We start from the raw sequence: 18,267 nt of genomic DNA on the forward strand, positions 1-18,267 counted from the left end.
AAATGTATTATATAACATGAATTATGAAACTGTTGGTTTTATTCTGTATGTACATTGCGTGTTCATGGTTGAGCAGTCCTGTAAAATAAAGTTACAAATAATTTCCTGTTACATTGTTTCGTTGGACTGTATCACCAGTCTTCCTTGTTCAAAGTTTACATGGTAGAATATAAACAATCAATTGGTCAGTCATACGGACAGTAGTGCCAACCCGAGCTTCATTGCCAGCCTGATCCAAGTGCACAAGCGACTGGCATTAATGGATATACTTAGATTCCGCAAGAGCTGTGATTTGTGGTATGTGCTTTTTAGAAGCCAGGCAATTACGAAGTTTTTATAAAAGAAAATTAACTTTAATATATAACATGAGTATATATATATATATATATATATATATATATATATATATATATATATATATATATACACACACACTCATTTACAATCATTTTGTAAATTCCAACGATCATTAACATCAGTTGTGAGTGAACTAACGCAACAGTTTATCAATGTTACATAATCCGTTGATTCAAATTCGTTATCTCACAGTTTGATCGACTGAGATGATATCCCGTACCCACTCCCACCCTTCCAGCTGCTATTGACATGACTAGAACAATAATGAAAGGTTAGGAACAGGGATGTTTTTATTTACTTATCTGTCCGGTAGCTGTTTGTTACTTTCGTAAACTTTAGACAACCTGTTCCTACAAATAACTGGTTACAGAATGAAAAAATGTTACCATTAACAACTAACATTGTTTTCCCCATTCCTTATAATTTGTGACTCCAAAGTCCTGTCTTGACATTCAAGCATCATTATGAAACAATTTGTTTGTTTAGGTCCTGAATCAAATGATGGAGAAAGAGAAGATAACAACAAGCGTCTGAGGTTGCACACAAATAAAAATTTCTGAACAAATGCATACATTCATAAGTCACAATATAGGCAATGAAATGTTGTTTTTTTCCAAGCAAAGCAAAACTTTTTCTAAAAGAGTAATGTCATTGTTAATTTTGTATACAATATTAATTTCTTTGAACCATTATACTAGATAGTGTCGAAATATATGACTGGTACACAAGGTTTTACGGAAGCTATTTTAAGCAAAATATTTAAGATAGCATGTTTTTTTTTATACATACATTGGTCAATGTCACAAGTCGTAACTTAAGGATATGATGCCATTTTCAGCCATAATGATTTAAAAGTTAAAGATATGGATATATTTGTGAATTAAGTGCTAATGTTATCATTGAAATAGTTTTTACTTCATGGTATCTTGACAGTAAAACATCAATAGTCGGCTAGGAAGCAGAGCTAACCATCCATATCACTAGACTCATTGGGTTCAATGCAAGTAGAATATCTAAAAACACGGCCTAGATGTCTACTCTTTTAAATTGCATCATGCTGTTTAGTCACAGCGTTTCCTTTTTAATTATCATATAGGGACGGGGCATGGATATCAACTGTGGTAATGCGTGAAAGAGACCTTCAGACATGAAAAATGCTCGTGTGAATTAGGAGCTGGGGAATATAAACCTATTATGCTATAAGCTTCCGTTGACTTATCAAGGCAAATGAATAATATTTTTATTGTTTGATATGCTCTAGATGAAAAGAAATGGATCTTTACCACCACATTGGCTTACTCTATTTTTATGAATCCTTATATTAGGCAGGTTGATGTGGAATGAATTTAGTGCATGACAACTGTCACGTGCACCCGGATGAGATTGAACAGAGTTCTCAACATCGAGTTTTACAACTAGCCAAATCAACTGATTTCCGATCTCGTGTACTACCCACAGTTTAGAAGACGTCTAACCCAGGATACATACTACTTATTATCTACTGCAGTTTGATGTATTTTATTTAAAACAGGATAAATGAAATCATTTTTGTCTGCCAACGACTGTCTTTGAACGATGGACTTTTCCCTTTTATTCCAGAGTTTCGGTTCTTTTTCCTTGATACAAAATAAGATATGTTCCTGTTTAAGGAAATTATAATAAAATATTTATTCTATGAATTATATCCTTTTTAAATCCTACTCGGTATAATCCAAACTGTCCTTTGAAAAAAGAACATTGACTAAAACATTAAGAAATGACGAAGAAGTTAAATCAAAACTGTAACTTTTTTACCTAGTTTTTTAAGTTTTTCTTTTCTTGTATCAAATAAGATACATTTTGATTTTTGAATAAAAACGGAAAAGAAATTCTAAAAATCACATATTATAATTATCCAAACCAATCACATGAAAACAGTAATTAGGATAAAGATTTTTTACTGACACTCAAAATACACTAAGGCTTGATTAGAGTGGGCGGATGCTCCAGACTAACTGTTCTATTTGCTTCGAATTTAATCCTGCCTTGCACTGACGCAGAAAGAGTATCTTGTTACTAAAAAGCAATCTGGAATATCTAGCATGCAAAGCACTTAACTAATTTTGGTGTTATCATACAGTCGGATGACTTCGTCATGTTAAACGGTTTTGCTAATCCTCTTACATTTTGGTTACATTCTTCCATGTCAGTCACGATCCGAGAAACCAGTCATGATAAGGATAGAGAGAATTTACATTTTGATATTGCTAATGTTGTTGGTAGAAATTGAGTCTAACCAAACAAAGTAGTATAATGAACTAATTCTATGTATTCATGAATTAGCTTTAAGTAATAATGAACTAGCTCTATATAACAATGAACAAGCTAGATGTAATAATGAACTAGCTCTACGAAATTATGAACAACCTCTATGGAATAATGAGCTGGCTCTACTTTTCGTTTGTTGATAAGGACTTTATGAAATGCTTCAGAACTGCCAGATAGCACCAATACATCTTTCCTTGTGTAATAGTTACGAGGATCACCAAGTGGTTTCAGGTCAAACTGTTCCACGACATCCTGGACATAGATCGCGCTTATTTGTTTCATTAAAGCGTTAAAAACTGCCAATGTATTTATATGGGTGGTAAATGTCTGTCCTGAAGATGTAATTGTTATATTTGCATAATGTCTCAATGTTTCAGTGAACCTGTCACCACTTATATTTCTTGCAAACTTTTTTATTAATTGTCCTATACATATTAAGGTGTCTAAAACATGATTATTGCTTTAAAGAGTACCACTGTTCCGTTATTTGCAAATACAAATTTATTAAAAATGAAATCTTTGCTAAAGATGTATAATTTTTGTGATTGTTAGGTATAATTATTATTATCGTTTGGATTATTTTACTTAAACTAGTGTAGCTCCTTAGGTGTTTGTCGTTATTTCCATACTTCCACCCTTTTATTCTTACTTGGCTTACCGAACTCTGCTATTTATGTTTTGTCACGAATTTTTAAATTCATTGTCCAGGTCTAGAAAATCGAGAGTGAATTGTAACATTTTTACAAAAGACACACAAAGCTTATACCTAAAATTCGGACTTAAGTTCGATGCACTACATTTACGTTAGAACCATTAAAAAAAAATAACACGAAGTTAGTGCAAAATAACTTAATTTGATTTTTCATCTTTGCAGGGATCTGCACCATCTTCTTTGCATTGTCACACTCTGTTTGTCGAACGCAGATTTCGGAGTCGGTCAGGATGCATGTGAAGTCTGCAACTGTTCGTTGGGCAATTTTAATCAATCACGTGTTGACTGTTCTAATAGGAGACTAAATTCTTCCATGGTGCCAAATGTGTATCCAAGCTTAACAATTTCTTTGAATTTATCAAACAACCCTATCGCTGATCTATTTGAAAACTTATTTTCCAAATTACACAGCTTGGAAATTCTACACATATCCAATGCCAGTCTAGATAGAATTCCAGACGGTGCTTTTGACGGTTTATTTAAATTAGAGATCTTGGATATAACTCATAATCACAACATATCAGTGTCTTCTCGACTTGTCCGCGATTTGAATTCATTGAAAGTGTTAAAGATGAGCCACAACGTCAGAGACACAAATCAACCAGTTATCTCTTTCCCTGATGAAGCTTTAGGACAAGTGAGGTCTTTGCAAACACTGTATATGAATGGCCTAATTAACAGCACGTTTGGTACAGGATTCCGCAAACTTGTTAACTTGACTACTTTAATCTTCTCTGGAGAACACGACGTTGGTTACTGTGGACTCAAAAGAATCTCTTCTGACATGTTTAAGAATGTACCCTTTATACAATTTTTAATCATCCGGGAATGTCAGGTTGAGCATATTGACGAACAAGCTTTTTCTTCCTTGTCACAACTTTATCTTCTCGACTTGTCTGGTAATACTAATCTCAGGATAGAAGGAGCTGCCCGCGGTTTTCAGGGACTGCAGAACACTAGCATAAGAGTGCTGAAGCTAAATAACATCTACCCTCATTTTAATATCGGAGTTAGGATTAGAAAAGAACACATATAAATGCTTAAGAATACAAGCATCACGGAACTGGAATTTAATTTTTGGAATATCCCAACCGAGCGGATATACAGAATTATAAATATGAGGGATGTTTTTCAGTCGAACTCGTACATCGAATATCCACGTGTAAATGGATTGGATGGAAATGAACAGGTGCTAGATATGTTCTGGGACAGATGCGCGCAATCAATCGAGGATAATAATAAATAGCAAAACTCGCCAAGCTTTCATATATCACGTGACGTACACTAGGACATGTGAGTTTAGAGCTTCATGATGTAGCAAAACACTGTATGATCGAACAAAATCAAAAGCTTTCAGTTTGAATCCAGCTCAAAGTTTTAAATGAAGAGATTGAAATAAATTTGTCTTGTGTTGGTCTCATGTTATATGCATTACTTGAATGTATTTTGTTTTATCATTTTTCGCAATTTATTTTCAATTAAATGTATTTGGATATGTATTTGGAATTTACACTACTCACTTAGGTATCATGTCCTGGGCAAAGACCATCAACTAGACAGAAGATAGAGAAGAAACATATTTGTGTTCTTCCGCGGTCGCCAAGATAAATGATTGGTAGGGTCATAGCAGCAGCAGTGTGGGGCGAACAGAACAAGTTTTTTTTTTTCACTGAATAAAAGCTCCTACAAAAGAAATCTTCGTAGAAAGCTCCATTTGTCAAATAAAAAGCTTCTACGGGACGTTATTTTCGGTCATGACCAGACTGTGAACATCACATAGGTATGCCCACCACTGCTGCTCCTAATTAAAAAAAACTTTAAAATATTTGGTCGAGACCGATCTGTAATTTTTTTACGATGATTAATTGAAATTATTGGTATACTAATATTAATGGATGTCGGAGAACCATATTCTGTTAGATTAGCGCGAGAACGATTAGAAACACTAAAGAAATATATTCCCGTGAGAGAATCTGTCGGGCGAAAAATACGTGCCGTTGAGGACGCAAAACAAGGATATAGAGAGACGACTGAGTTGTTATTTGAACCAGTAACTAAAACCACTGAGCGAGTTTTACTAGGAGATGTTAAAGATGTTGATGTGAGAAAAACAGGTATTCTTCCAGTATTAAAAAGAATTGAAGAACAAACTCGACCTCAGCCTGCAGTTGTACCTGCAGTTGTACCTCAAATTTTACCTCAACGTCGACCTCGAAGCCGATCTACAGGTAAAGGTAAACTTCAACCTAAATTTAAACCTCAAACTCGAGCTCAACCTGAACCTGATCAAGATCAAACTGAACCTGATCAGGATCAAAATGAGCTTGAAATTCTTAAAGCAAAATTTACCGAAGATGGTGCTCAAACGATAGAAAAATTTCCGCTCGAGAGTGCTGATGACGTGCGATATTTTGCTTTGTTTGCATACGCAAGTTTCCCAGAAAGACATACATTTTTAAGGGAGGAACATTTAGGAGTAGTTACCAATCGTAAAACTTGGGGTGATTGGTTATACAAATATAAAAGAAACAAACCAAGATTAACTCCTGGTGATGGTATTTACGAAATATTTAGAGGAAGAATGGATTCGGAGAGGGAACGTGCTAGAGAAGCTGCTGAGGAAGCAGGAAAACCAAAAACACAAAAATTAAAAAGTGATCAAGAAAAAGAATCTTTATATCAGATTCCTCCACCTTTGCAAAAACAACAACCTTCTCCACCACCAGAGGAACATCTTTCGCCAATACCAAAAGAAAGAAAATCACCTCATACGATTTTTACCGATGATGCTCTTGATGTTTTTGAAAATCGAGAAGAACTGGCTAGAATTGCTGCATTTAATTATGATGAAAGAGATAAATATCTAAAACCAGGTAAAACCGTAAAATATGATAATTGGCTTTCTGCTGTGTATTTTGCTTCTAAAAAATCACCTGTTGTTTATAAGGATCCTGGGTACAGACAATTTAAGAAGAAAGTGGAAGAAATGAGAGCAGAAAAACTTCAGCGACAACAATCTCCCGAGGAGGAATTTCAGGATGTACCGGATGAACCTCAAGAAGAACCTTATGATGTGACGAAACCTCCTGCTACCGGTAGCGGTTATAATTCTATCTGTCCTGATAGCGTTGTCAATGACGTATCTCGGCTAGAGGTTCTTATTGGAGGAAAACGAGCTGGAAATAATTCACCGGAAATGATTAACAAGGCCACTGTTATTTGTCAGCGACTATTTCGTGGCGGCATCATGGATGTTCATGTTTATAGAAATCTAATTGATGAAATCGTCGACGACTACAGCGACTAGTTGTTAAATAGATGACTAATTAGATAAAATGATAATTCACAAAGATCATCGTAAACCTACGCAGGCTCCCGTGGTAAACGCGCGGTTGCCCATATACAAAGTTATCTACGGAGACGGTCTCGGTGATTTCGTTAGGGGATTTGTTACTCGAATAGCTCCTAAAGCCGGACCTATCGCTAAGCAACTAGCAATGAAAGCTATGGGGTTTGTTCGTGATAAAACACTCTCCGCCGCTGGTGATCATGCTAGCAAGGCATTTAGCGCCGTCAAGGACAGAATATTAAACCTAGTACGTAGAAAACGACGCTTAAATCACCAAGCACCGAGGTATGCCTAGCGACGTTAGCAGGGTAATAAATGACGCGGCAAATTAAAAACTAGCGTAGCTGATAGATCAAGGAGCTGATCAAATAAATACTAGCATGATATCGGGGAGTGGTCTTCGTTTTAGAAGGTAAATTGACCTTGAAAAACGCTCAAATTCAAGGTGGCCCAAATAAACTGTCGCTAACTAAAACTCAACATAAAAATTTTACCAAAGCTAAATCGGCAAATACTGGCGTCCAGGTTAATCTTAGTCCGAGCGCAATCAAGGACATGGTTAAGACAGGTGGATTCTTTCCGCTCCTCGCCGGGTTACTGCCGTTAATAGCAAAAGGCGCCATATTAGGTGCTACTGGATACGCTGGGAGTAAAATAGCACAAAATATATCCGGAGAAAGATACGGTAAAAAAAGGACTTGGACTAAGGCTGCCAGGAACGCCCCACTACGGAAGAGGCCTTCGATTGCCAGGAATACAACCGCAGTGGTATCCAAAATGCTTCTAGATGTCACGCCGATGTCAAATTTAGATTTAGCTAACGAAGCAAAAACAAAAAAAAATAAAATTCTTTAAAGGCGTATTTATGCGAGATCAATTACCAGATCGACCAAATTTAAATGAATCTGGTATTATAAATTTAGATTCACAGTCAGGTCCTGGCACGCACTGGGTTTCTTATTCAATAAATACTCGTGAAATTATTTACTTCGACTCGTATGGGTTAGCGCCACCGAGAGAGTTTTTAAATTATGCTAGACAATTAAACGTTCCAATTTGGTATTCGACGTTACCTACGCAAACACTAACTGATCCACCAATATGCGGCGGTGAAGCAATTAACGTCCTTGATGCAATATCAAAATCATCTCAGCCGCATCACAAAGTCGTCCTTAGGTATACTTCTGATAAATTAAATCAATCGCGATTAAATAATGGTTGACATTTACGGAAGATCTCTATCGAGAATGTTAAAAAAATCTCCTGATGTTGATTTATCTAAGTATGCAACCAAAGACGGCGTTAATAATCTTCTATCAATATCAGGAATAGATCCTGACAAGGTCGTTATTTTTCAAGATAAACACGGTAAATTAGTAACTAGCAATGTCAAATTAGCTGATATAATTCGACGTACCGAATTTGACAATCAGGTGAGTGAATTTATAAATATAAAGGCATCTATTAGACAAACTGATGCTTTATCAGAGCAGTTGGTGAAAATATCGGAAAATCAGATGAGGAAATTAAAAAGGCCAGTGAAGATATTGTTCATTTAAAAACTTATATTGATGAAAAAATTGATAGGGTAAAATACGACGAGGATTTAAAAAAAATAGTATCTTTATCAGCCCTTTTAAGATCTTCTATTGATGAAAAAACTGATAGAGCAAAATATAGCGATGATCTTAAAAAAACCAACGAAGATATTGCTAATTTAAGAACTGATGCTACTTTTTTAAATGCCTCGAAAATTGATAAAGCAAAATACGACGAGGACATCGCTAGCATTAGCAGGAGACTTGCTGACATCGATGCCAATATTGTGCTGGTTAAGAGAGTTGAAGCAATGATTCCCGAAATCGTCGCAAAAACTACCCTCATTAACGTTTCAGCAGAAATTACCCCAGCGCAGGTCAATAACATGACATTTATAAAGTCGACAGGATCATTAACGTGGAAATCAGAAGATAACACCCTCAAATACACATCATCAGTTACTGGCGCGTATCGGTTATATGTTTTTTCCTCAATAAGATTCAGAATAATTGCTAAAAAATATAAATGGAGGCATATCAGCGACAGATTTCTTGGATTTCTAAATATTTTGCTAAATAAAGACGTCGAGGAAACTTTTATGTTAGAACCGCTCGAAAGAACAACAATAACGCCAACAACAGCATGGTGGTGCATGGAATTTATATCCGAGTCGCCTCAATTATTAACTTGATAAAATATAATGACGCCGTCCAATTTCAGATACAATCAGGCGCGTGAGCGGCAAAATTCACTAAAACTCATCATAGATACGTACGCGACAAAAATAAAAAAAATATCAGCCACGATTAGTTATCATTGACGTAGTTGTTTACTCGGTATCGGCAGCTGTTGCCGGAGCTGGCATAGTATTATCCGCGGTAACAATGATGGCACCAGTTGCAGTTACGATCTGCATTTGTGCGACGACGACACTCGCTGGTGTTCTTAGTATTATTGCAAAAAAAATATCATCATGCACGAGTGAAAAATTATCCTCGTACGTGGTCAAATTATACGCGACAACGATCGCGTACACGAAATTATCTTCGTTGCTATCAGAAAGTCTCAACGACGGAGTTATATCTGATTATGAGTTCTCGATGATGATAAAATTCTATAACCAGGCTGATATTAAAGTCACAGATAATAATAATGTCGGAGTTATCTCAGATCGTGACAATCACGACCCCGCAAATAACAACGATGATATCGGCGAGCTCGACTAAGCCAGAATTTAGTATCAATTTTCCGATAGCAATTTCCGTCAACGAGATCGCGCTGTCACAGCTGCGAGTATACCACAGCTGGCCCAACATTAGATCAAAATCATTTGGTGCTTCATTGTCAAATAACTCATTTGTTTTTGCTAATAAAAATAAAGCCGACGGCACTCCTGACTGGACCGTTGTTGGATTACCAACAGGTAGTTATCAAGTCGAAGAAATCAATAATGAGCTATTGCACAGAATAAAAAGTATAACAGGAGATAGTGAACCTGGAATAAAAATATCTGCACATGAGCCGACACTAACTTCGATCATCGAGGTAAAATCTCCGTATATTGTTGATATTTATCAATCTACGATAAGAACCGTTCTAGGTTGGCCTGAAATTACACCGCTACATCCACCGGCGCAACTAGAACCAAAAAAATCTGATTATATCACGAACAATGAAGATTATCACGGTGTTGTTCTAAGTTATAAAGATATCTTAGATCTGATGAAAAAATATACTTCAGGTAGTGAATTTTTTATCTTTGATAAAAATGATTTGACGTGGAATTTTTACGGCGGCGAGGACTACCACCGTGATCGTTGGTGTGGAGAAATAATGTTTATTTTTCTAAATGATATAATAATATATTTTAAAGTAATTAATCAGGAACATCAAGAACAACTACGGCGATTGCGGCAGTATTTTCGTGAATGTATCTTTAATGTATCAAGTTCATGTAGCGAAATTATCAAGCGCGCAGAAATGTTAAATCAGCTCGCACATGATATGGAATATATACACACGCGAATAATTCAGGCAATAATTGATAATAAAACACCCAATAAGCAAAATTTTTTAACCGCATACGAGCTGACCGAGGCGGCGCTGCCAAATTATAAATTTCCCTGATATAACGTGGATGAATTAAGAAAATCCGTCACTGACACCATTGATGAATTATTTCCTCAATTATTATCCGCGTGGAGAAATTCATCACCACCGCCTATACGTAAGCATAATAATAACCCAGACGGAGAAGGACGACATATTTCACCAGGTATTGTAAATATAACAACCGTCGTCGAGGTCAATCTTGATTGTGACGTCGTCGAAGGCAGCTATAGAGGTAACGCAACAATGTCAAATCAAGTTCAGCAAGGATTCGTTCTTTATTCATTTTCGCCAAAAGATCCACCGGGATATTTAATTATACAAGAACCAATCAATCCGATTTATCTGCGGTGCCATAATAGATTGTTATCGAGAATTAATTTCAGACTAACCGATCAGGGAGGAAATTTACTTGATTTACGTGACGAGACGTTAAGCATCAGTCTGCTAGTGAGATCTTAAACCTCTACGTAGAAAAAATAACAAAAAAGATAATAACCAATAAAAACTAGCAAATATTCTTTTTTTAATTCTAATAATTTTTTACTTTTCGTCATTTAGTATTTTTCTTAATTGCCTTACGCGAGTGTTAATCACTTCTTTGCTTCATATTCGTCAGATAACTCTGATCTGATTTTCTCAATCGCCACCAACAGCGGAGCGAAATCCTTTATCGACGACTCATCGACGGATGCCAACGACTGATACATCGCCGATTGAATTTTCTTTATATACTTGTATTCAGCCGGCAAAACGTACTTACCTTCGTGTTTGTTTTGCGCGAGCGTCTCAGTCAGCGATGATATTTTCAACATCTAACTGGTCTGATAGCACTATTTTTTTTATTTTTTATTTCTCAATGGCGTCAATTATATTGTTGATATTTTCCTCTTTCATTATAGTAAATATTGTATTTCTAATACAATTTTAAATTGCTGAAACAAATAAAATTAATCTAATATCAATGGAACATAATCAAATTTAATCTAGTCACCAAATTTGTATGAGAATGTTAAATTAATTGTTTTTTCCGCAACTCGTCGCACTGAGACTGAATTAATGCCAAGATATTTACTTGCAGATGTCATCGATTGAAATATCATTTCCTCGCTAGTTTCAGTATTTACTGATTTAACAGCTTTGGCGCATCTGTTATTACGACAGGTATTTCCTCGTATATTATTCTCACTCTGAGTAATCGCTTGAAGGTTTTGTATTGAGTTATTTAGTGTGTCCCCGTTGATATGATCAATTACAAGATCATTTTTGATTAATCCATGAAAACACTCGAAAATAAATCTGTGACATAAATAATTTTTATTTTCAGCATTAGATCTAAATCTAAGATAACCAGAATTATCAACATTACCAACCGTATTTTTTGTTTTGCAATGCCTGAAAACACCGTCGCATGATGCTTCATAGTTTTTGATGATTGGATGCTTCTTAAATATCTTATCCATATACCAAATATCATTTGTCTAAATCAAGTTTGTTTGTAAACCTATTTAAATAATCCTCCTCGCATTTGATGATATTATCGTTGTTGTTGATTTTTTTATCGTAGTGTCGTTTAAGTTCTCGGTAGCGTTTCCCGCCACAACTCGCGCAAATACGAGGTTTACCTCGCAATCCAATATTGCATTTTATACACCTAATTGGCCCATAATTACCTACGCGAATGGCCTGCATGTGCTCGCCCCAGAATTCACGCTTGCACGATTTTTCGCAGCAAGATAACGAACCGACCAATATCCATTTGCAATGATTCATTATTGTATTAGATAGTTGTCTAAAATATAACATGAATTTATTTGACCTTGACGAAGCTGATGTTGATATATCTGACATTAATAAAGCCAAGGAAGAGTTTCTTAGCGACGGAGCGATTCATACGTGGTCAACTTGGAAAACAAATGAAATCGATAATACTATGACCGATGAGCGGGCGAAAAGTATAATTAATTATATCAAAATTAACCACAAGGATGAGAAATTTATCTTTGGAACAAAATTCATTGCACAAATGTCCGACGATGTTTGGGTTATTCGAGATAAACGCGATCCTGTAATTAGTGGGAAAAAAATGTGATTTTATCTGCTAGTTCAAAGCCGGGTTTGTTAACCGGCATAGACAAACCATACTACGCTAGATCTTATCCGGTTACCGCGTTGTTTATGGAATTTATCGGCTAAATAATCGACCAGATGTTAAAAATCTGGCCTTGATGAAATTGTCTCCGGGGATAAATTGCGTAGTTGAGCGAGTAATAGAACATTTAAAAAATACAAAACGCGGATCTGGTTTAACCTCGTTAAGGTTATCTTTGATAAATACCTGGACGAAATTGGTCGTCAACGGCGCATCAATAAGCGACGTAGCCGCGTTGTCGGGGAAATTAAAATTTCCAATAACAGTAAAGTCGCTATCGGGAGAAATTTTATACACGTCACCGTATAAATCTCGAGGAGCACCGATTAACATAATCGATCATAATTCTCATGCGTGGACGAGCGCGGTGACGATATTTCCGCGAGATCGTATTGTTAAGTTTTATTCAGAATCTGAGGAAATGTTCGATTTTATTTATAAAATAAGCAAATCAGATCCAGTGTCGGTGTGGTTGTTTCGCAGCGATGAAGAATACGATCAGTTTGTGCGGCCTAACGGTGACGTGTGTAGAAATAAACTGCTGCATGACTTGATGAGCGAATTAGCAGAAAAATATTCGATAAACTCCAAGCAATTATTGTCTAGTTGTTTTACTGTTCCATCAGTTGCTGCTTACGCTGCCAGGGAAAAGAATCTTTGGAAGGCAACGCGAGGTGAGTTTCTCAAAGATATTAGGATGAGTTGTGTCGAATACGGACACGGCGGATTATGGAACACTAAATATGATTATCTTGATATGGTATCGTTCGACATGGTTGCGTGTTATCCTGGAAGTTTTCTAGGAGACGGCGAATCATCGCCGTTGATATCAATTTAGTCAAAGATGCGCTAAAAGCAAATAAATCTCCGTGGACGCTTGGATATGCAATGACGATTCATACATCGCAAGGATTAACTATATCAGATAATCGCGTTTGGATCGTCGACGATCGCATAGAATGGTCTAATTTGGTCTATTTAGCTGTATCTAGGGTTATAAAAATATCTCAATTAGCGCGGATAGTTCTAGATGCGACAATAACTAACGATGAAACCTGCGAAGATATAATTAGGAAAAAATTGTCTAGCTATAATCAGTTTGATAAAAAAATGATCTTAAATTCGACCTTGACGTGGACGTCATAATGATGTTAAAACAACAACAGCACAATCACTGCGAGATTTGTAATTGCATAATGGCATGGAGATATAAAAAAAATAATGATCCTAGGCAATTTACCGTGAATAGGAAAAATAATAATCTCGGCCATAACCGAGAAAACGTCACATTGGCGTGTTTAGAATGTAACAGATGCGTTACCTAAGCGATGTATGTGGTAATTGAGTATCTGCGTGAATTATTTGTAGTTCTTCGCGAGTGAATCCACGCTGAGGAGCCAGCGAATCAAGAATATAAATCGCCGGCCTTCCTGATAACCTTGTCAAGGTAGATATTTTATGTGATGTAACGCTACAGACTGAATCAGTCACTCTTTTTCGGCCACCTTCAGCTTCGCCGTGTTTATATAAATAACGCACAATAATACTACCTAAAACTGGCCGAGTTAATAAATCACGTCGTCGAATTGGTATAATTGCCTTTGTAATTGCTATTGCTGATTTCATGTTTATTGTTAGCGTTGGTTCGTTATTTATCGCGTTAATCACATGCGGTAATCTCTGCACCCATTCTTGAGATCGCTCATCAGAAATGAATTTCCTCGCATATTGATATCCAAATAATCGCTCGGCAAGTGTTTTATTAAATCGCTCAACAATTGCCTGATCTCGATGAATTCCAGCGTGTCCGCGCCGTATATCTGTGTTATTTTTTTCATCATTAATGAAACAGCACCGAGAAATTCCCTAAATTCGGCCACGTTAACGCGCTTCGATGATAAATTTTATTAAATGCATCCGCGACTTCTGTGGCTGTTTTAGTTGCTAGCGGCTCTGCTTCTTTGTACCTGCTAGCGATGTCAACGACGGTTAACACGTATTTGTAAATACTACCATTAACGGTATCATGTGGAAGAAACATGATATCGGCCTGATGAACCTCATTAGGTATGCTGACGTCGAAATGTGCGTGCTCGATTCGTTTTGGCGGAGGAAGATAAATCTGCCAAACAGCCTGCTTAGATAACCATGATGCTGTAACGGGAATTTTAATTTAGCTGCTTTGGCGAGTTTGGTAATTGCTGCTTTACCACGCCAAAATCGAGCCGGAGAATAATAAATCGACTCCATTATTCTAACCTGCACCTAGCGCTAATTTACTTTTCATTGCAGCATTAGTTATCCAGCTAGCTAATTTTTCTCTGATAGATTTATAATGTATTGAATTTAGCGCGTGAATTAAATTTACGTCAGCGAGATGTCTTTGTTGAATATCGCCGCTTCGATAGGAAATATCATGAATAAGACACGCATCATCGATGGCGTTTATTGGTTCCTCGCCCGATTTTGGTATATCATTGCCGTTAAGCCTAAGATCAAGTCGAGTTTCTGGTCCACAATAATTATATCCAGGAAGATGTTTTTCTCCAGGATATTTCGCCCAGGGAGCGCCAGGTAATTTCATTAATCCTGCGGCGATGTCACCGCCATGTTTCTTTTTTTTTTAGTCGGTCTTGCTTGAGATGAGATAAATGTAAATTTTTTTGTTCCACATACTGCACATGTGCCTGTCTCGGCATATCTGTTATTGCGCGTTGTTACTGTAGATAACCCGATTGTACTTGTGAGTGAACGACATTTTACACAATATAGATCCATAATAATTATATCATGAATGTAATTGATTTTTCCGGCACAAAAAAACGTGAACCAGTTAAACATCACGCGGCGCTACCAAATCCGATTAAAATGATATTAATAGGCCCATCATGATCTGGTAAAACGCAGTTGTTGTTGAATCTGATAATGAGGTGGTTGAAATGGGATAAATTATATTTAGTTGCACCATCTGTCGACGATCAGCGATGTTATGAGGTAGTGAAGGATTTTAACGAAAATACGTCGTTGATAAGCGAAAATGTTATTGAATTTATTACCGATATCAACGATGCACCATCTGTTGATGATCTTGACGGGGGAATTAATAATTTAGTTGTATACGACGACGTTATGCTAGATAAGCAAGCAAATCCATCTAGGATATTTTCTCGTGGACGGCATAAAAATTCTGACGTTATTTATGTTACTCAAAGATACACGCAGATGCCAAAGGTAATTAGAGATAACTGCAACATTTTAGCGGTATTTAACGGCGTTGACACGCACACGCTGCGCAATATTCATCAGACGTGGTGCAAAGGCGACATGGACATAGTTAAATTTAAACATTTATTTAGTCGTGCTCAGCTAACTCCGCACGGATTTATTATGATAAATTTACATGATCCGCGAGCACGATATCGAATCGGCATTGACCAAATATTTTAAAGTTTTTTTAATTAGGAGCAGCAGTGGTGGGCATACTTATGTGATGTTCACAGTCTGGTCATGACCGAAAATAACGTCCCGTAGGAGCCTTTTATTTGACAAATGGAGCTTTCTACGAAGATTTCTTTTGTAGGAGCTTTTATTCGGTGAAAAAACCTTGGTCTTTTCGCCCCCACTGCTACTTCATAGCTGTACATTAGTCATATACTGCTCACTCAAGTTCGATATCGATCATCATTTATGAATAGCGTTTGGTGTTTAAAATAAAAGAATTTAATAATATCCTATACTAAGGTTTTATTATTGTATATTGCTTTAGGTTTATGTACATATCTGTAACTTAATTGGTTGACCGGTGAGATGTAATCCTTGCTCGTGCTATTTACAGATTTTTCTGCTGGATTACGTTATGTATGTGTATAGCCAAGATATGCTTCATTGAACAGAAATAATCAAAGCTTATGGTCAATTTCAATATCTCTTTGATTTCATTTTTAATCTAGCAGGTTTAAGTGTTTCATTATATATATATATATATATATATATATATATATATATATATATATATATATATATATATATATATATATATATATATATATATATATATATATATATATATATATATATATATATATATATATATTCGTTTTGAATATTTGTTATTATCTAAATTTGAATCCTTCTATGAAAAACTGATTTTGAAATGAATGATCAAATATGTTCCAACAAGATTAGAACCACATCTTGTTTGTTTATATCGTCATTCCTCGACATTAATGACTGGTTCTTCTTCTATGATTTACAATCAAGATCGCTTATGAAAGATGTTTTGCTGCTTCTCCTTGAACAACATCGGTTTTGATAGATTTGTTCATATGCTTGTATAGCTTTAATTTCGCTTTGTACTGAATAAATGCTTGCGTATTGTCTTAAACGTGTTATTTTTGTGTTTGATTTAGGTAACCTTGTGAATGATAATTAAGGTCGATGAAGATCAAGATGTAATGTTGTTATAGTGTAATCAAAGGGGAGCAAATTGTATTATTTTATTCTTAATAAATAAGCGAGCAACTTTGCTTGTTGGTGGTGTAAGGCTTGCGGGATCTCACCTATCCATTTCAGTTACCTTTTTAAAAACAGGAATTACATACTTTAAAGTAATGATCTGAGATTAATTATATTTCTTCGTTTGAAATCAACGTAGTTCCCGTTTAGACCTAAGATGAACTTGATCCGTTGCGTTTCATATTTGTAGACTTGTGTTTCATTATCTACATAGATAGATGCTAATTTGTAAATAATCAGATGACCACTTTGCCCGACAGAAAGGTTTTGCTTGTATCTTTCTCTTAGAATATCAATGTCATACTCTCACAAATCTTTCTGCATGCACTTAAACTTGGAATCAAGTTCTGTTTTATTTAATTTATGACAATATAACAAAGTATTTTATTAGAGGTATAGTATACATTTTACGAATTCTTTGCGCATGTTTGGTGTTATTATGTGTCTTCGTTTTAATTCTGCTTGAGAATAAACTATTGGATATAAAAGGAGAAAATACTACTGCAATAGGTCTTCAAGATCGAACCAGAATTCCTGAACTGTACCGAAAAGCTCACGTTGCGACTATGTGGCAATTCAATTATCATCTAAAGCATCATTATTCACCACCACCACGAACATCATATCACCATAAGTCGTTCTTCACCCCTTCCGTCACCATCTTGTATAGTACTACTTATATCAACTATGACCAATGAAAGCATTTCTATTTCTTCTCAGCCTCGATTGATACTTTCAAGATTCCGGCAGTACCTTTATTAAATTATCATGGGTGAAGAAAACAGGCCATTATAAATAATTTAAGTGTGTGCATTTGTTTGTGGAGAGAGAGAGAGAGAGAGAGAGAGAAAGAGGGAGGGTCGGATGGATGGAGACGTTATTTTGTGACTTTTGTATTTGCCCAGTTGGAATAGCTATAGGACATCTCCGCTATTGAGGTGGGACGATTTCCAAATAGAGGAAAGTGTAGCTACGAACTCTTGCCAACATGAGTCCTTATCATCAATATTTAGAGCATTGTTGTTAAATATGCAAAATCAAGGCCACCGTTAGAAACACTGAGGATATTATGTTTCACGAAGCACTGGAAAATTAATGATCCTGTAATTGTTCTAATGGCCTCATTATTAATAGACTTCTTATTTTGCAAATGTGTAAGTCAGCCACGATGCTCGGTGAAGGCACATGCTCGATAACTGAATTTTTGTGCAAAAACCATTAAACTTA

At 36.0% G+C, this 18,267-nt stretch overlaps 1 protein-coding gene across 1 annotated transcript; it reads left to right on the forward strand.

The window, feature by feature from the left end:
- Positions 1–211: 211 nt before the first annotated feature.
- Positions 212–4,443, forward strand: LOC149787597 (toll-like receptor 4). The gene is made up of 2 exons (XM_089975612.1): positions 212–297; positions 3,539–4,443. Exons 1-2 carry the CDS (start codon positions 260–262, stop codon positions 4,410–4,412), a joined length of 912 nt encoding a protein of 303 aa, XP_089831738.1. The 5' UTR covers positions 212–259; the 3' UTR covers positions 4,413–4,443.
- Positions 4,444–18,267: the final 13,824 nt, after the last annotated feature.

This window comes from Sinohyriopsis cumingii, chromosome 11, assembly GCF_028554795.1.
Source record: "Sinohyriopsis cumingii isolate HCF-2022 chromosome 11, ASM2855479v2, whole genome shotgun sequence".
NCBI lineage: Eukaryota > Metazoa > Mollusca > Bivalvia > Unionida > Unionidae > Sinohyriopsis > Sinohyriopsis cumingii.

Coding starts and splice junctions, on each gene's coding strand:
- LOC149787597 (XM_089975612.1), top strand. CDS start 260: ATGGATATACTTAGATTCCGCAAGAGCTGTGATTTGTG. Junction 298..3,538: donor CGCAAGAGCTGTGATTTGTG/GTATGTGCTTTT, acceptor TCATCTTTGCAG/GGATCTGCACCATCTTCTTT.